The 27285-nt window shown below is 35.1% G+C and overlaps 1 protein-coding gene across 1 annotated transcript; it reads left to right on the top strand.

Annotated features, from left to right (window-relative positions):
• The first annotated feature begins 24360 nt into the window (after positions 1 to 24360).
• LOC108981362 lies at positions 24361 to 26546 on the top strand. Its single transcript, XM_018952478.1, has 4 exons — positions 24361 to 24685; positions 24905 to 25322; positions 25560 to 25647; positions 25749 to 26546. The coding sequence occupies exons 1-4, from the start codon at positions 24361 to 24363 to the stop codon at positions 26544 to 26546; spliced, it is 1629 nt and encodes a 542-aa protein (XP_018808023.1).
• The last annotated feature ends 739 nt before the right edge of the window (positions 26547 to 27285 follow it).

Here is a 27285-nt window from a genome sequence, read left to right as displayed (position 1 = left end):
GTTGAGTGTTGGCCTTTTCTTCTCATAAAAAATCAGTCCAGGATCTTTTCTCAAGGTGGAGTGTAAGAGTGAATGAGTGAGGTGGCCCTTTAGTTTTGTATTTCAAGAATCTTCTAGGCCCTTCTTGTAAAGATCTGGCCAGCCAAGTGGGGGTACAAAACTTAGCCATGAAGCAATGCTAATGTGGTCAATTTCGTGCGCCTTAGTGGGCCTAAACTGAATGGGCCTAAATTTTGGGGTTTAAAGAGGGTTTGGGTTGCTATCAAGCCCAAATCCAATATCACTTTGCCCAATCAATTTTTGAAGGTTAGCAAGGTTGGATAATGATGTTCTAACACAAATTTGAAGGATTAATAGCATGTGGAAGTGATTTAATCAAGTGATTAAACAGAATGCTAGAAATCAGATTAGAACAGGTTTAGAGGCCAACTTTAGGGTTTTGGGGAAACCGTTTAGGGTTCCGATTTCAACCATGCTTTTGGGCTTTTGATTGGATTCCCACCATTTAGGATTTTACTAGGATTGAAAATCTCTTTGGTCTGGCACAATTTGGTTGAGCAGATGAAACAAAGTTTTGCTTAAATAGCATGATTTCACAGCTTGATTCCTTCAAATCCATCAAACGCTCCTCATGGTGCCAAGTGTCTAATATTATTCACTAAGTATGGCTAAGATCTTGCAAAGTGTCCATATAAAAGTTCTCTAATCTAATTTGGACATTCCACACTGTGATTTTGAAACACTGCATTGGTACGCTTACCGAGGTTACTATTTACTCCAAAAAAGTGAATCATAAACTTAGCACGAAAAGTTTCTAAATATTCATATTAACCGACAGTGAAAATCGTTTACCGAAATTCAACCTCGAAATGCCCCTAAAAATAATTTCACAATTTCCAACAGACGTTTCGTCCGGAATTATGAAAATAGGCAATTGCGCCATAAAATCCTAAATAATCCACTGAGTCTAATGGCGTAGACCATAACGCATTCTGACACTTTTAACCACCTCAAATAAATAAAACTCATATTTCTAGCACTATAGTGAGTGATAACACTGACTATGTTGACAGACTAAAACTTATGCAATTGGTCGATTCGTAAAAACTTATGGGGCTTTTACAAGATTCCTAAAGTCAATAGAAATTCCACCAATGAATTTCTAGCAGGCTGTTACAAGTGGTAGTAATAATCTTGCAGAAGTTATTGCCTTGCGAAGAGGGCTTGAGCATTATAAAAGATTGGGGCTTAATAATATAATTATTGAAATGGACTCGCTTTTGGTTGTTAATTGGGTTCAGGACAGAAGATGCAATCTCTGGTACTTAGAGGATTTTTGGGAAGACATTATGAATATGTTGGCAGAGATGAATTTTTCTATTAAGCATATTTATAGGGAAGGGAATAAGGTTGCAGATTTTTTGGCTCGATTGGGTAGTAATGGGGTCTCCCATGAGGGGTTAGGGTAGACGAAAGTTCCTCATCTATTAAGAGGTATACTTAGAACAGATTCACGTGGATTGGCTTATCTCAGGTAGTGTGGATGTATTTAGGAATGCGTGTCAATTCTCTTATTTACATAAGATTCCCTTAGACATGCATGTTTTTTATTTGGTTTTGTTCACTTGTAAGTTTGGTTATATTGTTTGAGTTTTGTGTTGGTGTCTAGTGCTTGGGGCTTAATTAGCTTTCTTATTATTGTAAAGCCCGAGTACATATGTTTGTTACCACGGTATTCCTCCGCCACAAGTGAGGGTTTAATAATAAAATTGGGTGGGGATCACTATTGGACAGGTGATTTCTCACTCTTTCTCAAAAAAAAAAAAAAAAGATCTATTTGCTTTGTTCACAGTACTCTGTTGCTAAAAAAAATATTAGTCTATATGTATCTATCATATAATATTAATAAAAGATAGCAACGATATTACCTGATAAACAGGATCTTCAAACATATCACAAATCTTCTCCCATTCGTTTGGTGGAATTGCTTGGAATGGATTTTGGCTCACCTCTACTGTAGTACTGAATTTCTTATAGTGTGCATGGCATCGACCTTTATACCTTCAAAATGCATTCGATATTAGTTCCTCAACCATTAATCGATCCTCTCGTCGGCCAAAATTAAGCTCAAACTCATCCTTTAAAAAATTATAAACAATTAGTATAAATACAAAGTAACTTGAAAGTAACATGTTATATACTTAATTGCTTGAGATGTAGCTTATTACTAAGCAACGCTTTTTGATGTGGTCTTTCACATCTTGAAGAACTTTTGACCAAGAGGATGTAGTAATCGGTGCATATGTGCAAGTAAGCGTACCAACATAAACAGCAAGCCACGCTGTCGAATCTCCGGAGCCACTGGTGTAATTATTAGAAATATCAACCTTTATTTTACCCACTTTCCTTACTTTCTTTATGCAGACATCCCTCGTAATGCCTCTTCTTCGGGGCTTGCTTACAACAGCTATATATGCAGTAATTAAAACATAAATTTTTAATTAAATTATTTTATTTTATAGATATATTACTTAAATGGAGCATAAAATATGATTTTTAATTTGATAAAATACATTGTTTTGAGCCTGGTGATGTTGGCTCACTATTCATGGTAGGTGAATCACACGGGGAGTTAGTAATGGAAGGAGATGGCACACGTGTTGCTTTGCATTTAGGAGGCATATCTATTTGAAATTGTAATAAATTATTATTCAAATAAACATTATAGATATTTATAAGAATAATTCTTACAAAAATTCATGTTTGAAATTCATTCACTATCTGTTTTGCTGGACCAGTAGCCCTCATCCTCACGAGACACTTCAGTTGATTCATCTTCTTCCGATATTTCACCCTCAATTACTTCGAGTTGAACGTCTTCTCTACTTAATGGGACCATATCATATTGGCTTATATCAATAAATAGATTGATGCCTACTTCGTTTTCTTGATATGCTTCTTCATTTACTGAATTATCAACTTCTTCATGTGATTCGTCTGCCTCTGGTAATCTTATACATTTCTTGGTGCAAACTTCTCCACTACCCACCATGGGTTTCCGTACTCTGGATCATCTAAATAAAAAACTTGATTCACTTGGCAAGCGAGAACGAAGGGATCGTCCTCATACCATATGCAAGATGTATTGATACTCACAAAATAATCATCATTACGCACTCCCAACCTAGGATTTGAGACATTCCACCAATTACATTTAAACAACCAGACCATATGTCCCCTCACGTACTTCAGCACTATGATATCTTCCACAATTCCGTAGAAGTCAATGTTATCATCCTCATGGCTTCCTTCGACTACGACTCCACAATTTTGAGTTTTCCTATATCATTCTCTATCAGTTGTGTGAAATCTATATCTATGCACCAAACATCCTGAGTACTGGATGGCCCGCTTGGATGGACCACATACTAGAGCATATAGTTCTTGTGAGATTTCTTCTGAATTTCCACCATATCTCGATACAAGTTATATCAATAAATATTATTATATAGAAAAAAAGTAGAGTTTAGTGGTATGAACTTCGTATTATAAAATGAGGCTTAACAGTAATATCGTATGTTCAAACCACGAGGCAAATTCCTCTTCGTGCGTCTTTTCTACGTTACTTACACCATTCAAGCAAAATAGTTATATATGTTCACTGCGCATGTTCGTGTGAATGGTTAATTTGTATGAAGTTATACTATATTATTATACATAACATTAAAGATAATATTTATTTAGAGGATCATCACTAACCTCAAGTAGTGATCAATCTCTGTGCAGTTATTCAAGACATACCATCCAACTATTTGAAACTCTCGCCCACATAGGTTGTAGCCCCCTTTTGCGCCTATGGGACGTATGGTCTGGGAAAACACAGTAAATGTCAATGAGACTCCCATCTCTCGTCCACCTTCAAAATTTCAGTCTGGTCTTGTAAATCTAGTATCAGCCCCACAAAAATACATTGAACAAAAGGTATGTCACTCATTATCAATATATGACTCTACAATCGAACCTTCTGGATGAGTTTTATTTATAACAGATCGCTTAAGTTTTTTCAAAAACCATTCAATAGGATACATCCATCTATACTAAACCGGGCCAACGACTAAAACCTCACAAGGTAGGTGCACAACCAAATGAACCATTATATCAAATAATGAAGGCGGGTATAAACTTTTCAATTTGCACAATATTACTACAATGTCAACTTTCATTTTTAAAAATGCATCAACTTTCAACGTTCTACTACAAATGTCTCTAAAAAATTCCCCTAATTCTGTGAGAGTTGTACGAACATCTCAAATAAGTTATCCACGCACACCAACCGGTAACAGACGATGCAGAAATACATGACAGTCGTGACTTTTAAGACTAGTTATCTTCCAATCATGTGGTCGAACACATCTTGTCATGTTTGAAGCGTAGCTATCGGGTAATTTGATTGTCATAAATCAATCACAAAATGTCTTTCTCTCATCATTTGAAAGTGTATACCACAATCCGATAGGCATATAAGCTGACGATCCATTATCTTGTAAATACAACTCCGGTCTTATCCCAGCTCCTTTAAGTCTTTACGAGAGTTAGTTGTATCTTTTATCTTCCCTTCTATTGACATCAGAGTGCCTAATATATTCTCACATATAGTTTTCTCGATGTGCATAACATCTAGATTGTGGCGTAGTGTTAAGGTAGACCAGTATAACAATTCAAAGAAAATACTTTTTTTTGTCCAATTCAACTCTACTGGGTGTCGTTCTCTCTTTCAAACTCTTGTATCCTTCCCAAATCTGTTTTCTAAAACATCCCCAACTACACAATAATATCATTCCCAGACAACTCTAGCGATGATCATGTGGTAAATAACGACGATGTCTCATAAAACATAATGTAACAGCCCGCTAGAAATTCATTGGTGGAATTTCTATTGACTTTAGGAATCTTTTGAAAAACCCATAAGTTTTTACGAATCGACCAATCGCTCAGGTTTTAGTCTGTCGTCATAATCAGTATTATCACTCACTATGGTGCTAGATTTGTGAGTTTAATTATTTGAGATACTTAGAAGTGTCAGAATGCATTATGGTTTGCGCCATTAGACTCAGTGGATTATTTAGGATTTTATGGCGCAATAACCATTTTTCATAATTCCGGACGAAACGTCTGTTGGAAATTGTGAAATTATTTTTAGAGGCACTTCGGGGTTGAATTTTGGTAAACGATTTTCACTATAGGTTAATATGAATATTTAGAATTTTTCAATATCAAGTTTATTATGCATTTTTTGGAGTGAATAGTAACCTCGATAAGCGCACCCAGTGCAGTGTTTTCAAAATCACAGTGTGAAATGTCCAAATTAGGTTGGAGAGTTTTATTTGGACACTTGGCAATATCTTAGCCACACATAGTGAATAATATTAGAGACTTGGTACAAAGAGGAACCATTAGATGGATTTGTGAAGGAAGTCAATGTGTGAGATCATGTCACCTAAGCAAAACTTTGTTTCATCTGATCAACCAAATTGTGCCAGACCAAAGAGGGTTTCAACCCTAGCAAAATCCTAAATGGTTGGAATCCAATTGAAACCCCAAAAGCTTGGTTGAAACCAAAACCCTAAATGGTTTTCCCAAACCCTAAAGTTGGCCTCCAAACCCTTCCACATGCTATTAATGAATCAAATCCTTGTTATGACATCATTATTCAACCTTTTAAACCTTGGGAATTTGATTGGGCCAAGAAAAATTGATTTTTGGACTTGATAGCATCTCAAACCCTAACCAAACCCCATTTAAACCCCAAATTGAAGCCCACTTGGTGGGGCCCACCAAGGCCCACGAAATTGGCCACCTTGGCAAAGCTTCTTGGAGAAGTTTCCTCCCCCACATGGCAGACCATCCACTACCATTGGCTGCACCCAATAGTGCCTTGATGTGAAGGAGAAATCTACTCCATCAACCTCCATCTTTCACAGCTGCTGCAAGCAGTCTCTGCCCCTCACTATTCTCCACATTATGTCATATAGCCACCTCCAATCAAGGGTCATTACAACTCACAACTTCCCCCTCCAGGAGTCTATAGTCGTGCAAGGCACTTTTCATTCCATTTTATCACTTCGTTTCCCCCGTTCTTAGAGAGAAACCCAAAAGAGCTCTCTCGGACAGATTTCTGGGACATTTTACGTGGCCATTTACGACCCCTTGTAGGTATTTTTGCACGATGATTCCTTCACATAAGTTGTTTGTCTTTGAGTCTGGTTTCCGTGGATATCTTATTAGTCTCATTCCATGCTTTTTTGATTAGTCAAAAGTATTTTTAACCATAGAAAGGTCTTTCTGGGCGTGAAACTGGAGAGTATGTTATGTTTTGGAAGTTTTGACCAAGCTAATGGACATATCTTGGTCCGAAATTTTTATGGAGTGTTGTTAACATGTGTTTATGAATGTTCACTGAGGTTTTGTTGCTTGAATAAAGCTTTTGATGATAGATTTTCTTAGAGTTAGAAACTTGAAAACTGGAAGTGGAAAAATAGTTTCTGTTTTGTGAAAGTTTGAATATTTCGTGGTTTAATCTTATTCCAAAGGCTTTGATATTTTTACATGATGATCCTAAGCCTCTTATATACATGTTAGGATGTTATTTCTAAGATATTTAGTATTAGTTTTAAAGATATGATTTTCCATGCAAGAGGATTTCGGTTAGGCCTAAACTTTGATGTTTTTGAGTTAGATCCATGTTTTATTTAATTTTAGCCATGTGATTTTAAGTTTGATGGTTGGATCTTCTTTAGGACACATTTTTAAACCATGTGATATGTTAGTTTGAAGATCACATGTCTTTAAGCCATGGATCAAGAGATTGATCATAGTTAGTTGGGAAAAACAGTTTCTGTTTTGGACTAAGTTTAAAACCAAAAACTCCAAGTGTTGTTTGGTGATTTTTGGTGAGTTTTGTTAGATGATTTAAAGCATTTTTTATCTTAGGATGATGTTATGAACATGTTAGAAGTAAGATTTGATTTTTTGAAATTTTTGGAGATGTTTTTATTAAGGTCAAAACTTGTGATTTAAGGTTTACTTTTTGTTAAAAAGTTTAGGTCTTTTTACAAAAAGTTTGGTGTTGATAATTAGCTTTTTCTTAATGGATATTTTTAAGGGTGTTTTTAAACTTATGATAGGAAGATCTTTGTTACAAGATTTTGGTTTATTCATGAGTTTTAAAACTTGAAAGAATTGCAACCAAAATCAAGACAAATGGCCTATGTAGGTTTCGGCCATAGTGAGTTATTCATAGTTGTGATTGGTATTAATTTTTTCTGAGTTGATATTTGAGTTTGGAAAAAAATTTACATGAGGAATGTAAATTTTGGTAATTTTTGGAATTAGGATATCAAATCCTTAAGTTAGGGGTAAAATGGTCATTTGCCCACATGTAGAGGGTAAAATGATAATTTTACTCTAAGTTGTCTCTTTTCACATTTCTAATTGTTAGTAATTAATTTCTAACTTTTAGAATACCCTCTTATAGTTCCTCATGTTTCACGCTTTATTTTAGTAGAACGCGACGATCGAGGTAAGTTAGCTTTTAACTTACTATCAGTTTAATGTGTATGAGTGATAAGTAAGGGAACTAAATTGTATGTATGCAAGTTATCATATGTGTCATGCCAAGTCATTATATATTTATCTGTTACATAGAATTTATTCTGTCATGAATTATTCATCTATTACAAAAGATATTCTGTCACGTATTCCTATACATTGCAAGTATGTCATGTTAAGTTAAGTATGCCATCTGTTACATGTATTTCATGTCACGTAATATTCACTGTCACATGTTACACCATGTTAAGAAATGTTGTCTGTTATATAGTATGTCATGTTACGAAATGTTGCATGTTACATGTATGCCATGTTATGAAATGTACTCTGTTACATTTATGTCTTGAAGTATGTCATGTCTGTCATCTTACGTTCATGTCACGTTATGCTACGTCAGGACTTTTGTCTTTTATGTCACGTTCATATTACGTCACGTTACGAAATGTCATGTATGTCAGTTAAGTTATTCATGTCAATCACGACCCTAAGCGCTAGGATGGGGTAATATCCTAGTGGAACTCCTTTGTTCACGCTGGAGTGTCTAAATAGGTGTGAAATTTCCTGGGTTGACGAAGTACAGTCAACAGGTTGCGAATGGGGCCTAATTAGCTGGTCACCGGAGCGCGCCAAGCACTAACGCCGATGGTGCCACACATTATGTTACGTGTGTCTACAATAAGTGTGGCACAAACAAATAAGTCATGGGGCCACAACAACTGCGGAGCATGAAGTATGGGGCCACAACAACTGTGGAGCATACACTATGTGAGACACAACAATTGTGACACGCAGAATACGTGGGGCCACAACAACTGTGGAGTACATATTAACGCACTCACAGCTAGTATAAAAACCTGTGATGTGATGCGGTAATCGGCAGGGACACACGGCTCAAAGGGACCTGTGTAGCACCCATATGGTCACTTTAATGATTAAGTCTATTGAATAAGATTTCAAGTTCATATATTTCACGTTCAAGCCATGTTTCAAGTTCACGTTATGTTATGTTCAAGTTTACGTTCACACAATCATGGTAATCCCATGAGACAAGAATATGTTTCAAGTTCATGTTATGTTATGTTCACGTTTACGTTATGTTCCAAGTTCACATTTATGTTATGTCATGCTCAAGTTCATGTTCAAATTATGCATGTTCACGTTCATGTTATGTTTCAAGTCCATGTTATATTTTAAGTTCAAGTTCATGCTATGTTTCAAGTCCATGTTATGTTTCAAGTCACGTACATGCTAAGCTTCAGTTTCAGTTTAAGTTATGCCAGTTATGTTATGTTGTATGTCAAGTTATGCTATGATTACTTATGATTTGATTATGCATTCATGCTTTTACTGTCATGCATGCATCATTAACCTGTGTGGAAGTTTTCTATTAATTTGCTGAGATTTGTAATCAAATCTCATTATAGTAGTCCCAACTACCATTCCCCCCGAATGGTAGATTTTGTTATAGGATTTGAAGGAGAACCGGGAATCGACCAACTGGAAACGGTCGACTAAGCGACGGTGCGACGTAGATGGTAGTACAGTAGTTACCTCAAATTACTACTTGTATTTGTGGAGTTCAATCTCCATCACCCTTTTGATCACAACCATATGGACTATTGTTGTGATCTTAGTTATTTAACATGTCATTAAGTATGAAGTATATTTTAAGTATTTGGGATATTTCAATTTGGTGCATAGTATTGCTAAAGAAAGAAATAAATTTATTATCCGCTGCGAATATTGCATAATGTTAGATGTATGTTAGGAATATTGCATCTTATATGTCATGAACGGGGGCAAGTAACCTTGTGTTGCATATCCTGACGTTTCAGATGTCCGTCCGATCCCAAGCGGAATCTGGGGGCGTCACACATAATTTCCTTCCATGACTCAACTATTGAGACTGTGTATCTTTATCGCAAGCAGGACAAGCCATTTTACCTTTTGTGCTCCAGCCAGACAAATCTTCATATGCTGAAAAATCATTTATTGTCCACATCACTGCAACATGCATCTTGAACTCCCCCTACGAGGCCGCATCATATATACTAACACCCTGATCCCACAACTCTGCAATCAGTGGTTGTAAATATACATCTAATTCATTCCCTGGTGACTTTGGCCCTGGTATCAGTAGAGTCATCATAAAATACGGATACTTCATACACTTCCAAGGTGGCAAGTTATACGGTATTAATATGACAAGCCAAGTACTATGAGAAGTGCCCATGTTGCCAAGTGGATTAAAACTATTCCTTGCTAAACCAAGATGTACATTGCAAGGTTCTTCAGCAAACCATGGATACTCGATGTCAAACTTCTTCCATTGTAAGGAATCTGCAGGATGCGAGAGGAAGTTTTCATTTTGGACTCTTTTTGTGTGATGCCAAGACATATCTTTGGCAGTCAAGCAGGATGTAAACAATCTTTGAAGTCGAGGAATCAACGGGAAATGTCTTAATACTTTTTGGGGCACATTACATTTATCGGATGTCCATCTTGACTCATGACACATTGGGCATGAGTCAAATTTTGGATATTGCTGCCAGTAGAGAACATAATCATTTTTATAAGCGTGGATGATATTATAATCAAATCCTAGCACTCGCTTCAATTGTTTCGCTTTATAAAAATTATGGGGTACTATGTTATCCTGATGAAGAGTCTCTTTAAATAATTCTAGCAACATATCGATGACCTTGGTAGAAATATGATAAATAGACTTAATATGGAGCAACTTCACCGTGAAATATAACTTGCTATAACGAGTGCACCCCTTGTACAACCCTCTTTGTGCATCCTCCCACAATCTTGCAAAGTTACCATTTCCCTCAAATGATTGTGCAGATGTTCCTTCTCCATCCCTCATCCCAAATATTCCTGCCCCCTGATCGCCTAACATCTCAGTCATATCCTCTCTATTGTCATCACTGTCATCAGGATCATCCACATTAATGTCGTCTATGTTGATGTCGTTACCCTCCTCCATTTGATTGGTCTGATTGCTAAATCTAACTCTTTTGGGAAATGGTTCGCCATGTAAGACCCAAGGTGAGTATTTAGGATCAATTCCATTTACAAATAAATGATCCTCCACCACCACCAAATTATAAGAACTAAGATTTTTGCACTTCTTGCATGGACATCTTATAATCCTCGACTGTCAACACTTATGCGAGCAAACTATATAAAAAACTTCACCCCTTGTGCATACTTCTTATAGTCTCGCCCAAGTCTATCTCTCAGTAGCATCCAACTTTTATCCATTGTTTCCGTTACTTGTCGGATGTCTATCAAAAAACACCCAATTCATGGGATAAATACTATCAACAATATATTCATACTTGTTTACCTTTATTTTATAAGGTAGTTGATCATATCACATTCGAGAGACTATCATCTATATCGCATATATATTCAGTCCAAAACTTTAATGTTAGTAAAAATTTCGACAGCATTTCCCTACAATTCTCCAAGTAAGCTAGTCACGACAAGTCGTCGACCCTATTCATGGGCCGAGAAACATACAGACCACATACCCGAAAAATGTAAGGAATCATTGAACCAAAATTCTAATTGACTAACACAAGAGTTTAAACTGAATATATTTGTCATATAGATGATAGAATCCCAAACTGTTTACTTTGTACAATTCAAGAGTTGTACCCAAACATTCTTCAAGAGAATATTTGGCCACAACTCTCGAACAGGTCTAAGGTTTAAGTACAAATAAAAATAACCCTAAAATCCAAAACTGTTCAACTCCTACAATTATACAATAAATTTGAAAGCAAATTACATTCCAAATTCCAAATCACAATTCCATTGCAAAATTACATTACTAATCACCAATATTATAAATATTAAATAATTATTAAACATTAATTTAAGTATTAACAATTGCTATGTTATAATATATTTTAAGTTTCCATTTTAATTTTAGTACAAAATATTTTGTAATTATACTATATAGTTTTTTAATTAAATATTTTAGAAGTATTAAACATTAATTTAAGTATTAACAATTGCTATGTTATATTATATTTTAAGTTTCCATTTTAATTTTAGTGCAAAATATTTTGCAATTATACTATGTAGTTATTTAATTTTAACTGTTAATTTTTATATATCTTATTAGTCTTTTAAGTAAAATCTTGCACTTAAAATCTTATTAGTTTGTTCAAACAGGATTCTGTTCGAACAAGATTTTGTTCGGACATGATCCCGTTCGAACTAACATTATAGTGTTTGAACGGGAAAAGCCCATATTTCAGACACGAAACAGAGACAAAACATTTGCCACAAAAAATAATTTTCAAAAACAGAATCTCATAAGATGTATATTGGCAGAGTGCCCATTTTAAATGGGTTTGCACAAACACAAATATACCAAAAATCTTAACATAATTAATTAAAAACTATAAATTATAAAAAATCTAAAAGTTATAAATATTACCTCAAATTTAAGCAGCAATCCAAACAAAATATGAATCCACAATACTTACATAAGCATAAAACACATTATGAGAAAACCCTAAATCATGTGCAATAAACTAATATTAATGAAACTCAAAATACAAAAAAAAAAAAAATAGGAAAAAAAGTAATACCTTTTATACACCTCTCCTCTCTCTCAAGAATCCCTTCTCTCTCACTTAGTTTGTTCCTCTCTCTCTCTCCACAACACTCTCTCATACACACGAAATCGTCTGCCGTGCTCTGCCTCCAAAGAAATCCACCTCAATTGTGAAAATGAATTGGAGGTTGAGGTATTTGAATCTATGAAGTCCCGTTCAAACTGGACATTTAGGCTTTCGAATACGAAAATTTCGATTAGGCGCCAAATCTGCTGCAATTTAATTCATGTTCAAACGTGTAATATTGTTGTTTGAATTAACAAATCAGAATATTCCTTGGCATATTCTTCAAATGTAGACAAACTCAAAGGGTATTTTCGTAACACTATTCGACCAATGCATGCGAATGACTCATTTTCACGTTCGAATAAACTTACATTCAAAGTATTTGGTGCGAAGTTTCCCTCCAAATACATTCCACGAGATAAATCCATTCGAACGAGATGTTATTGGATTCGAACTAATAATAGTATTATTATACTTATAACTAATTTCCTATAATTTTAATAATCTAATGTATAAATATTTTAATATTATATAGTATATAATATATATATATATATATATATATATATATATATATATACTATAACAACTATTTTGTATTATAATTGATAATATATAATATACTTTTGATCTAATAGTTAATATATGCACCATATATTATATAACCTACTACCTTGTCCTATAAAATATAATAAGTATAGTTATCACAACTTATAATATTAACTAATAACTATAATTAATGTTATATTATTACATAACTTATATGAGTATAGTTATCATAACTTATAATAGCTATAGCATTATAATAACTATATATAATACTTACACTATAGTAGCTATATAACTAATAACTACTATATATATATTAATTATATTAACGAGTATAATTATCATAACTTATAATAGATATAGCTATATAGTAACTTTAGTGTAAGTATTATATAGTTACTATATAGATATAGCTATTATAAGTTATGATAACTATACAAGTTAATCTAATTAATATATATATATATATAGTAGTTATTAGTTATATAGCTAATAACTAACCTCATTTTCTGTACATTCTGTACATTTCAAAAACATTTTCTCTGATTGGACAACAGCTTTTATCGACACGAGGAATATAAATCCTAGAGTCCGGGCCATTTCAATTCATACAAATCACGATAACCAGTACTATGAGCATAATAATAATCCATGTTAAAATATTCAACAGCAATTAAAATAACAATAAAACAGATAGTAAAATAAAATATAACAATATATAGTTATCAAAACTTATAATACTTTTAGCTATATAGTAACTATATATAATACTTACACTATAGTAGCTATATAACTAATAACTACTATATATATATTAATTATATTGACTTGTATATTTATCATAACTTATAATACCTATAGCTATATGGTAACTATATAACATACTTACACTAGTACCTATATAACTAATAACTACTATATATATTAATTATAAGTTACTAGTATAGTTACTAGCAACTTATAATAGCTATAGTAGTTATATAACTAGTAACTATAGTTAGTGTTATAATATTAAATAAATTATATGAGTATAGTTATCATAACTTATATATAGTAGCTATATAATTAAGCCATTGTTATTATACTAAGTACTTAGTATGTACTTAGTATAATAGAATAAATATATTTACAAATACTATACTAAATATATTAGTTAAAAATATTATAATATTATTATTAGTTTTATTTTTATACTTTTTTACTTTGTAATATTAGTATTATTATATATTACTACCTATTAGTAATATAATTATAACTATATTAGTATAATAACCGTTTGAACGGATATTTATCCAGTTCGAACGGGACGCCACGGTCATTATATACCTAGTTCGAATACAATGAAACAAATCACTCCAGTTCGAACCAACAGTGGTCGAGACCTCTGATTTCGCCCCATATCTCCACCACGAAAACCGCCACTCAACCACCGTAGCAACCCCACATTTGAACTTCTAAGAGGTATGGGTCAAGTTTCCACATCTATTGTTTGGTTTTATGTTTGAATGGGTTGTGCTTGCGGGGGTATGGATTTTGAATCCGAAATCTCTCATTTTGGTGTATTTCGTAGAAATAACATCAAAATAATTGGTAGAAATGACGGGGTTTCACTCCTTAATCATTTCTACCAATTAAAACAAAGGATAACATCTAGAATAGGTTTTTAAGTTTAGGGCTGAGTCAACTCAGCCATGGCTGTTTGGCTTGTTCCCGTTCGAACTAACTCTAGTCCGTTCGAACGCGTAGTTGCCAAACAGTATTATTTCTGTTCAAACAGAATAAATTCGTTCGAATGAACAAAGATTGCCAGTTCAAATGAATAGAACAGTCCATTCGAATAGATTTTACTAGTTCAAATAGAATATGTTCCGTTTGAACTAATTATTTCAATTCAGTTCAATATAGTATACTTCTTCAATAATATAATTTAAATATTATGATTAATTATATTCTTACTTTCTTTATGGTTAAACAGTATATCAATGGCATCCAGCGGAAAAAAACGTGCGAGAGTTCTTGGAGATGTTTTATAAAGAGATAAAACCTTGAGACTTAAGGGTTGTTTTCATACTTAAAAAGCTTGAAATTTTGTATTAAAAAGATTTGTGATTTTGTAAAGTGAGTTTTGTTGGCTTTTCTTGTATGTTATTTGAACATAGGATATGATTTTGTATATTACAATAATTCGGTTTAAGCATGAGAAATGAGGTTGGATAGAATTGCAACAAAAGTCAAAAGATTTTGACTATGTGTGTTTCGACGAAGGCATGTTTGATATAGTTATGATGTGTTTTAATTTTTTCTAATTATATATTTGGATTTAGGACAAAATCTACATGAGAAATGTAAGTTTTGGTGAGTTTTGGAGTTAGGATGCAAAATCCTTAATGGGAATCTCACTTTGCACATGGTAGCATCATCACCCTCCATTTGGTCATCAATTACACATGTCAAGCATAGTATACTTGTGTAAGAAGGTTGTGTGCAAGATATGTCAAGGACATGCCCCTATTACAAGACCCTACCTTTCACTACAAGTAATTGGCTCAGTTGCGGCGATTTTTGGTCTGCCGGAATTAATATCGCCGCAATAAGTCATGTGTCACGGCGACTTCTTGGTCGACGCGGCTTCCAACCCGTGACTTTTTTTTTTCATTTTTTTTGGGCGATTTTAAATTATTTTGCGGCAAAAATTTTCGCCGTAAATCTTATTTTTATTTTTGCAGCGATTTTAAAGATAATTGCGGCAATATAAACCGCCGTAAAATGTCAAAATCTAATGCCGACGCACAAGTTTGCTGCAAATCTCCAATTAATGTAAACAGCACCAATACCTCCACAGAAAATCATATTTCCCCCCAAATCCCGATTTCCCCTCAAATCCCGATTACCTTCGTCCCCATTTTTGCCTACCAATAAGACACATGCCCCTGTTTCCACCCAGTGATTTAGGAGCTGATTACGCGATACAGTTGCATTGTTCGTGCGTTTCTTGGTTCTCCTTTCGCGGAATCTAGGCCCCTCATTCCAGACTTTGAGTTCGAAACAAAGTCAGTGCTTGCCGTCGACCACGTGGAGAGATTGTTTTGGGAAGCCCAATATCGGCGGCGATTATCGTCCATCGACACGGTGGGGACTCTCTTTCATGCGTCGCAGGTATTTGGTTGTTCCCTTTAAGAAAATAGCTCTCCCCCTTCATCCTCGCATGAGTTCTTTATTGCAAAAATTATGCATTTTGGTGGGTACTGATTAAGAGTGTGTCTAAAGTCACTGCAGTCTTAATGGGCATGTAAGCATCCTTGTTTCTGAGTGATCCTTTTTTTTCTTGATCTGTAGCTTATGGATTTTTTTTGCTTCGTTTGGTTTATTCATGGCCCCTTCACTGGTGCATTGTTTGTGTTTGTCTCCTTCGACTGTCTTTGAAGTTCCAAACTGTCACCTATTCAAAATTAGTGAAAATGATGGGTAAATGAAGTTACAAACTGTATGGCCATTCCAAAGTGATGCATTTAAAGGAAAGGAAATGTCTGAGTGCTGGTTAGCTTGATAGGTGTAGCATGTGTGATGCTAGGAAGAGAAAGGCTAGCAGGAGAGATTATTAGTTTAGGTTGTTGGAGGATGCCATGGATAGGGGGAAAAAATGGTGTGAACCTGCTTGGAATACCAAGTTAAAAGGCAATTGTTTTGGCGGAATAAATTCTCTGTTTGCATTGATTAGAATATAAAGAGTTTACATGATAAAATGATAAGTACAACAAAGGATATGTACTGCGGAAATGTGCTCCAGTTACAAACTTTATCTAATTATCTTTTGTTCCTATATTTTCTGAACAGAGGAGTTGGAACTGATCTTATGTTTGTAATTGTGTTGATAAGTCTTGAGTCATGACAACTGTTTGAGTCTTGAGTCGTGACAACTGTCTTGGTATTTTTTTTTCATATTAAGATGTGTTCGGCCTTTTGGTTTTACGATGTTCTGATCTTTGCTATCATTCATTACTTTGGATTGTTGGTGACATCACAAGAAAAACTGATAGCATATCACTGAAATCTGAACCATTTTAAGTTGATGTATGACAAGAACAAAAAGAGATCAGAGAACCAAAAGAAATAATGCATGCAACATTTCATTTACTGTAATGAATGTGACACAACACCAAACTTAATTGTTTTACCCACCTATAACCCCTCCTTTTACTGTGTAGATCTGGCCTTTATTGGTACTTTGTTAACGGAGTGATTGCAGGATCTTACTTAGTGATGGTTTGCTCTTTATCCAGGAAAAAGGAAAAAGTTAAAAATAAAGCTAAATACTTTCAAAGTTTCATGGCTGAGAAAACATAAAGGATTTTTTCCTGAAGCATGCAATTAATTACTTGCTAAAGATTGAGGTTTTGATTTTCATCATTACGAAACCTGATAAATCAAAAAATAAAAAAAAAGGCATTAACTGATATTGTGATTTTCTTTTTTTTTTTCGATCTGTTTGTGACATGGGGCTTCATGCATATCTTAGTTTCATGCATTAGCTGATCTAGCTAGTTGTAGAAGGGTACTTATCATGTGCCCATTTTGCATGTCAAGCGCCACGATCATTCCTTTTATTTCTTCTCTAAGCCTTTTGACCTTTCTGCCTCTTTGCCATCCACATAATACATTAGGGTCATGCTTATACTATAGAATGTTCTTCCCAATTTTGGCATTATTAAACTAATAGATGCATGCATGAAACTTTTTTAAAAACATTTCCATGTCTCCCTGTGATCTGTTTGTTCTAGCCATCATCTACACATAAAAGTTAAGTTATTGTTTTTCTTAACTATTTGAGTCTGAGTAGGATCCTTAACATTTTGCAATTTCTGCTATATTCAAGTGCAGAATTTTAGCGGCGAAATCGCTGGTACTAGCTTAGTTATCCTTATATTATGTTATACTTGTCTTTGTCTATTTTAATGAAGCCCCTTTCGTCCAAACATCAGAATAATGCTTGTCCTTTTCATTTTAGCTAAGTTTTAAAATCAAATGCAATCTTTATTGCGTCTGGATATTTGAGTTTGCTATTATTAATCAAGACCTGTGATGGAGGTTCGTACGTTTCATTATGTATATTTGTTGAACTGATTATAGTTATTATACATGCAAATATTTAATTGTTTACTTGAACTGGTTATAGTTAGAATACATTCATGTATTCTAACTATATACTTACTTCAATTGTTAGTTTCTTTGGTGCTGATCAGCAGTACCCCTGGCCATTCCTTTACCCTCCTTTAATTCATTCGTTTCATTTGTCCTTCAACATTCTTTTGGCAATAATTTCTTAGCTAATGTATTATGGTAAATAAATCAGGTTAACTATTATCTAAAAATTGGTAGCCTCATTTCTAATGTAAAAGTGTATTTTTTTTAATATTTTAAATTTTTTTTACACTTGCGGTCAAAGTGAGCGGTTACTTTGAGGGATAGAGTAGCATCGCCCTTTTTATTTTTTTTTTCTTCTTTCTTCTTCTTGATTGGATTGCAAGAAATTAGTTAGCTAGCTTCCAATAACATGCATGGCAAAATGTAGATGTACTTCTAACTCTAATTAATTAATCATCTTCCTCATGATCATATGGTAAAAACATTTTGTCCAAAAGGCGCCACTAATGCAATGAACTGCATATTTAGGACAAAAGTGGTGCATGAAATGATGATCTACAACTGAGGGTTTCGATCCCTGCTGTACTTATAGGATTAGTCCCTACCTTGCCTTAGAGACATATCCCATTAATGGTGGACAAAGTTAGACTTATTTTCCTTGTTTTAAAGTTTATGGATTAGTCTCTGTCAATGAGAAAGTTGTTGATGGGTTAAGAATTAGGATGGGACTGCTCATGAAGGTTTAAAATTGGATCAATGAAGGGATATTGCTACCTTATTCTAAATTTTTAGGAGTTCTTTTACAAGTGCACATTTGATAATTCAAGCAGAAATTCTCCCAACAGATCATGACTCCAAGAGTGTGAATATTGCAGAATCTCAATATTCACTACAACTGGTTTGTACAACTCGCCTTGGATTCACTATGCCACTGATCATTACGGGTGAGAAGTACTAGGAGGGATCGATAGGATACCCAATACCTTTCATGAACGAAGTTTTTAAGATATGAGAAAGTCATGTCACCTCTAGTGCAGTGTAAAGTTGAAGACAGTATAGATTATTTCCTAAAAGATAGAACAAAAAAACACAAGATAAACAGACCCATGCATTTGACAAGTGATCATCAAAACTGATCAAATCTATTTTCTCATCAGATGAAAATGAAAAATTCAAGCTGTCTTAATCCGACAACATGCAGGAACAAACTTGCATACCTTAGGATCAATTTTCTCTATATAATAATTAACCAACTTTACACTGAATTAGGTGCATGCATGCACGGCAATGCTTAGATTTGACAACCCAACTAGAAAGCAGTGGGGCAGCTCTTCCTAGAGTCTTGTCCTGTCCTACCCTGCACTGGTCTAACTGTATGGGTTTGGGGAAATCTTAAATAGATATAGATAGTTGAAATTTGCCCTTTACCAATGGTTGATTTAAGCAAATGGGGACCTTTCTCCAGTGCATTGTTCAGACTTGTTTTTGTTTGTTGTGAAAATAAGTAGATAGAATCATAAATTGTTTGGATTCTGTAATTTCTAGATGTGCCTTTGAGTTTGGCATTTGTGAAAGTACTTGGATATTGAATCGAAAAGTTGTTTGAATAATGTTTTTGTGAGACACCTAAATTATTTGTTGAGAAACAGAACTACTTTCTTTTATGTTTAAAAGATGTTTGAACAGAAGTTCAAAAATTTGTGATAACCAAATACACAGCTTAGTGACCAAAATAACAACATTCCTGAATTATTTCCTCATTTCTCCAGATAGATTCATCAAACATGAAAACCCTGGTGGTTATTTTTTAAGACTCTTGGCTGCCAATAGGGTTGATGAAGACTCTAGCTGAATTATTTAAAAGCTGGATTTTGGTAACAAACAAGGGTTAGCGGCTGGCCTAGCTAGTCATGATAATGCAGTTTCATTTGGATGTGATTCCCTAACTTTGTGAGCTGACAATTTCTGCTAGTTACTCATGAATTTATTTTCAGAAACCCTAAATAATGAATACTTCTTCAAGCTTTTTGAGCTGTTGTTCATCTCATTATATAGGAGAGGTAGACCCCCCCCATATATGAAAATCGATCATATCGTATTACATATTATAAAGTCTATATTCATATATATATATATATAGACTTATATATATGGACATTGATCCTATGCTCATGAGTTAGAGAGTAGATTAATTTAAATATGCCCCCCATGTTTAACCTAATTGCTTCATTGTGAACATTTCTTTTTTGCCTTCCTTTCTCTCCCCCACAACCAATTATTAGGAGCTAATGATTGAGAGAGATGAGGGCCAATGGATATATTAATTTCACCTTAGCATGCACTTCTATGAATAGTTAATGGAATTTAGAGATCTATGGTAGGCTGATTTGTACTAAGATATTGAAATAAAAGACTCAAAAAGACTCGAATCCCTTCAATTCAGGGAAATAAATCAGCTTTGCCCTTATAAGCGTCCTAGTACTTGTATTATTAAATCATGGACAAATATAAGATCTCTCTCTCTTTCTATTATTATTTCTCTTCCCAATAGCCCTTCAACATATCAATGTCTTTGAACAGATTAGTCAATTTATTGCACATGACAAACATCTCTATTTCAGTATTGTAGCGAATACAATCTGTGATAGTGGCTATAGCATAGGAGGTGTGAGATGTTGGGTATGGCCATCATGTACTTGAGCATGTTATGTATAGATATATATATATATATATATATGATGGTGAAATGAATTCCATCACTTGATGCCAGTACCTACAGGTAAATCAATAGAATAGTACTACTTAATCCATATTAATTACAACCATGCACATGATGGAAAGCACGACAAAAGCTAGCTAATTAAGCTAGTTAATGTCATTAATTCCTAAAAGCCAATAACTAATGTTACCCAAAATAACAAATTCAATAAAGCAAATCTGATCATGACTCAACGTAGGGTTTGTTTCCCTTGGTATTATAATTAGCTAGCCAGCTTTCTTTTCCCTTTTTAATTTTATTTAGGGTTTGTACATGTTTTTTTGTTTTTTACCCAGTAATTGTACATATATGTAAGACATTAAATCACGAAGTTTAGGTTGCCTTTTGTTTTTTTGAATCATTGGAAATGTGGGGCTTGAACAGGTGTGTTAATGTGATATCAAACTCTAGTTTGCAATGATAACAAGTGGTAATTCTCGGTTAGGTTCAAATAAGTATAAGATTAGACTTCAAATTAATGCACCAATTCCACTAAAATTTTTCTGCTTTCGAATTTTGGTCACCAAAATACATATTTATGCATTTAACTATGTGAATTATTGGGCATCGACCAATTTTGGATAAAGTTTGCCTTGCTCTCCCACTTCCACTTCTATTCTTTCAATTTTGTCTGAATTTCTAAATATTATTGATCTTTTCCGTAGAGAATGAATGCATGCCATGCCTTCAGAGAAGATTATTGTGTAAGTCAGAGTTAGAACTCTGAGATATTTGTATCCATGCTGCACTTTGATTTGTGATGTGTTCCACTTATTTACTCCTAATTATTCTACTCAAGAGTGGAATGATTTGAGAGATTATAATTGGCTGTATCATGATAGACCATTTTGAATCTCATTGTATAAACTTTAGGCAGGATGTCAGTTCTTTCTTACTTATGTAAATAATTCATCTTATCTATTTTATTTAGAGCTGTTTATTTTGGATAATACTTTGGTTTTTGAGTACTTGTAGACAATTGAATTAATCCCATCAACTTGTGTTAGTTAATTGGTTAAGTATGAAGCAAATTCCCGCTTTCTATTGCATATATTTGGACTGAATAAATTAGTTTCTTCACAAGTTAATGGATTGATTAATTAGGTTCGTAATCTTGCTGAGCCGAGTTGATCTTTTGGATTGTCGGGCTTTGCTTGATTACATGTAACTTGTGGTAAGAGCTCATCGAGTTTGCTAATCTTTTGGATTGTAAGGCTCAGCAAGATCAAATAACTCAAAGTTCAGCTCGAGTTATAGTTACGTGTTCGAGCCTAGTCGAGCCTGACATTAGTCTCAGTGGAGCTGAGTTATTATTATTCTTTAACACGCTAGATCATAGTCAATTTATTTCTTTTAGCTTCCCTTGTGCTCTTTTTAAACAAAAATTACATGAATAATATATTTGGTACCCTAAAAAAATGACCATATCTTTTCGTTATTGGACTCCCCCCACCAGATTTTTCCCAACATGTAGATGTTCCCCAAGGACAATCTATTGGCATTTTCTAACCTTTCATCTTATATGTAACATCGCCCAGAATACTGATTTTGTGCTTAATTAATTCTTGTGCCTTAGACCATAATGGTTCTCCAACCATCCATTAGTTTTCCTCCAAAGCCCATCTTTAATAATCCAGGCATCATGGATGTTTAGAAGATATGGTTTTCAAGCATGTCTTCAGTCATAATTCTCAAGAGTTGTGTTCACAAGTGCAGTTCATATGAGGCTTACCCAATTCATAGATGCCATAATTGTTTTGTGTATAAGTAATGATAATATTCAAGTATACTACCTACACGCTTCCATAACTTCTATAATTCTTCCAACTCTTGTGTATGTGGACCATCTACATAGAATCTTTATATGCACCTTGATCTAGAATATACCAAAAATATTCACATATATATGACTATGTTTAACATGCTGACATATATTTTCTACAGCACTTCACTGCTCCTGGCATAAACACACTAATTGAAAAACCACTATCTCTTTGTCACTCCACAACGATCTTCATGACAACCCCGCTTAGTATCGTTTTCAACATCTTCTCTTGTGCTCCAGATGCAAGTAACTTTGACTCGCCTGCTTATTTATTCAACAATGCACTTTCTCAAATTCTTTACCCGTCCTCCATATATCTAAATCTTAGTTATCCAATTAACTAACATGTATATTTCGACCTTTGTAGATGGACAAAAGCTGGATGAACTTGACCGATAGACTTCGTTCGCCTGCATACGCCGATGGGGTTAACACTTTCCTCACCCTTGCACGAAACCATTCTCAGGGTAGTGATCGCATTTGGTGTCCATGTCGTTCATACTGTAATAATCTCTTCTTGCCTATACGAATTGTGGAGACTCACTTGTTCATTAAAGGGATCAATCCAAATTATACCCAGTGGCTATTTCATGGGGAGGAGGAAACACGAAGTTTCAATGACGATGGTGACGATAGTGTTGTTGATTACGCTGACGAGTACATTGATGACATGGACCATATGGTAGATGACATCCGGGCAAGCACATTCGTCGATGTTCCCCAAGATCATGGTAATCCATCGCCAACTCGTGGATCAATACCAGATCCCCCCCCAAGTTTATATTTCAACCATCTACTAGAGGATGCCCTACGTCCACTTTTTGCTGGTTGTACAAAATTCTCAAAACTATCATTTATTGTGAAGTTGTTACACATTAAGACACTCGGTGGGTGGTCAATAAAGTCGTTTGATATGCTACTGAACCTGTTGCAGTCTGCCTTTCCTGATGCTGAATTGCCACATTCATATGAGGAGTCAAAGTCATTGGAGCGGGGTTTGGGATTCAATTACCACAAGATTCATGCATGCCCCAATGACTGCATCTTGTTCTGGAACGAGAATGCTAATATTAATGAATGTCCTAACTGTAAGGCTTCAAGGTGGGTGCCTAATACACACAAGGCATGCCTTATCCCGCAAAAAGTGTTGCGGCATTTTCCTTTGAAGCCAAGATTGTAACGTCTCTTCGTGTCTGCAAAGATAGCAAGTGATATGAGATGGCATAAAGAGCAACGGCTGACTGATGAGGCTAGCCTGAGACATCCTGCAGACTTAAGAGTCCTGGAAGAGATTTGATGAAGAACATAGTTGGTTCACTCAGGATGCTCGCAATGTAAGGCTTGGGATGTCAAGTGACGGTTTCAATCCGTTCAACAATATGTCTAAACCGTATAGCATTTAGCCAGTAATCCTGGTTCCGTATAACTTGCCTCCGCGGTTGTGCATGAAAGACCAATTCCTCATGACATCCCTCATTATTCCTGGGCCAAAATCTCCAGGTAATGACATCGATGTTTACTTGCAACTGTTAGTCGATGAACTGCTTGAATTTTGGGAACATGGGGTACCTACGTATGATGCCTCCACAAAGGAAACTTTCATGTTGCATGCTGCTTTAATGTGGACAATCAACGACTTCCCAGCATATGGGAATCTTTTTGGCTGGTCAACAAAAGGAAAATTAGCATGTCCATCCTAGAATGTGGGCACAGATTCCATCTGGTTGAAGTATGGCCGAAAACATTGTTATATGGGACATCGTCGTTTCTTGCCGCCAGATCACATGTGGAGAATGAGAAAACATTTGTTCAATAGTAGAGAAGATCAACGCATGCCACCAAGGATTTTAGAAGGAGCTGATGTTTTGGCTCAACTACAGATGCTTGGGGATGTGCAATTTGGTAAATCTGGTCGAAAGAGAAAACGCACTGCTGAAGAGTTGAACTGGACAAAGTATAGCATTTTCTTCAAGCTACCGTATTGGGTAACCCTGTGTCTTCGACATAATCTAGATGTCATGCATATTGAGAAAAATATTTGTGATAACATCTTGTGCACATTAATGAACATTCCTGGGAAAACCAAGGATAATATCGATTCTCGACGTGACTTGGAGATTTTTCAGTTTAGAAAAGAATTACATTTGAAGGTTCAAGGTGAACGTGTTACAATGCCACATGCATTGTACACATTACACGGTCATGAAAGGAATAAATTCTGCGAATGGCTGGCCGATGTGAAATTTCTAGATGGATTTGCTTCCAATATCTCGCTTTGTGTTTCTATACGTGATTGCAAAATCTCAGGATTGAAAAGTCATGACTGTCATATTTTTCTCCAAAGATTACTTCCTATTGCTATTGGTGGGTACTTAGGAACTGATATTGCATTGGCCTTGACTGAACTGAGCACTTTCTTCAAGGAGTTGTGTGCCCGAACCCTGGATGTTAACCACCTATCGCAACTCCAAATTGATATTGTCACAATTCTATGCAAATTGGAGATGATATTCCCCCCATCTTTTTTCGATGTCATGGTCCACCTAGCTGTCCACTTACCCCGTGAGGCCATACTTAGGGGTCCAGTACAATACAGGTGGATGTATCCATTTGAGAGGTATCTCGACAAGTTCAAGCGATATGTTAAGAATAAAGCTCGCCCAGAAGGCTCAATAGCCGAAGCCTATATTCACATCGAATGCGTGACTTTTTGCTCAATGTATCTCCAAGATATTGAGACAAAGTTTACTCGAATGGACCGCAACATTGATGGTTCAAGATTTTCAGCTAGAAAGTTCGTCTCATGGGTGTGGCTTCCAACTTGAAATTATTAGATAAACTCCTCAAGGAAGCCATATGGTACGTCCTCAACAATTGCGCTGAGATTGGACACTACCTAGAGTAAGCATCCATTATCTCTCAAGTTTCAACTTTTTTTCTTATGGCTTTTTGTTGACAACCCATCTATGTTGTATGTCCCTTACGTAACTTGTGTATATTGTTTGGATGATTTTGTGCTCTCCAAATGCAGGGAGCACTACGAGAAATGTAAGGTGCATAGCCCAATGAGTATCAATCGAACACATCAAACTGAGTTTCCAACTTGGTTCAGGAAACGTGTAAGTTAGCTTGCTCCCTCTCTAGTTAGATGAACTCGATCTTTTCTGACTAAGTTAATTAACAAACTATAAGGAATTACCTCCCACCAATATTGTTGTAGGTTCAGGACCAGCGTATCACCAACCCACTAGATGTGACTGCTGATCTGTATGCATTAGTTTGCGGTCCTGAACCTAAGGTTGCATCTTATGCTGCTTGCATTATAAATGGCAAAAGGTTCCATACAAAGCAGCGTGAACTTCAGAGGCATACACAAAATTCAGGGGTGTTAGTAACTGGTGACGAAAGTACAAATAATGTTGACTTCTACGGTGTTATTAATGATATCGTGGAGTTACGCTATATGGGTTGGCATCGGGTGTACTTGTTCATGTGTGATTGGTTTGACGTTGGTGATCCAAGACGAGGGATACGAGTTGATAACCATATGACCAGTATCAACATGGACAGGACTTGGTATAAGGATGAACCATTTGTGTTAGCATGCCAGGCTTCCCAATGTTTTTACATCAGAGATATAAGGGTGAAAGGGAGATGGTTTGTGGTGCAAAAGTACACGAATAGGGATGTATATGACATTCCATCGGTGCCAAGGGTGTTAGAAGATATTGATGGCGAATCAAGTGATGATGATGCCTATCAAGAAAATGAATCATCATATGATTATGCACCATTGCATTGTGATGGATGTCTCGTGTCAACTCCATTGAATAGGAATGATATAGAACCTGGCTTGATTGATGCACGAGAAGTCACTGGTTTGGTTGGTCAAAACATGGATTCAACAGATTTTATTGACGATGGCCTGATTGCTTCTAGTTCAGGAGATGCGTATGGTGATGGGAAATATTCAGATGAGGATGACCTGCCCACAGACGACGAGTTTGTGTCAGAATAGTCAACCAGCTGAAAAGTTGATGCACTTTTATTCCATAGTTTACCTTTTTTGTAATGGGTATGTGGCAGATATAAATTACACAGACTTACATGTATGTTCCTTTCAAATAAGTTATCATGCTCAAGTTACCTTTGATTGAGCAATTTGGGTGAAGTAACTTGCATCTTTTCATAATCAATATTTTTTTCAAGTCATAGAACCTGAATGCACATTTACTATGAATATAGTTGTAATGATAGCTACCTCTAGTTCCAAATTGGTCTATCTATTTATAAGTATAGGAGGTGATATTGGTTGGGAAACTTTGACAAGTAGACGTTTAATGTTTGTTTGAAACTTAGTTTCATGTGTGAGTCATATGAACAAAGTATAAGTTACGATTAACTATAACTAATAAAAGAAAACTACAATACCGGTGTTGATTTGTACCATATTAACCATAAATTACAACCCATGTATGAGGAGACCTCACTAATAATTAAGTGAATATTGTGTGTTTTATAGTTTATGTTCTAACATCAAAAATTTGTTGGGATTTCTAAGTTATTATGTTGCTTATATATTGATATTATTGCATCTTAGGTGGGGGGAAAAAAGACAGCATTGCATTTATCCTGCAAGAAATGAGGAGCATCAACATTCAAGGTAGATATGCAACGATTAAGTTCTTTTCTTATAGTAGGTTGTGTGATCTTTTTCATGTATGCTATGTGATTGCAACAAACGAAAACCCTGCTCT

Source organism: Juglans regia, chromosome 7 (genome assembly GCF_001411555.2).
Source record: "Juglans regia cultivar Chandler chromosome 7, Walnut 2.0, whole genome shotgun sequence".
NCBI lineage: Eukaryota > Viridiplantae > Streptophyta > Magnoliopsida > Fagales > Juglandaceae > Juglans > Juglans regia.
Note: the sequence above shows the minus strand (reverse complement) of the source record. Positions and strands in the feature narration are given on the sequence as shown.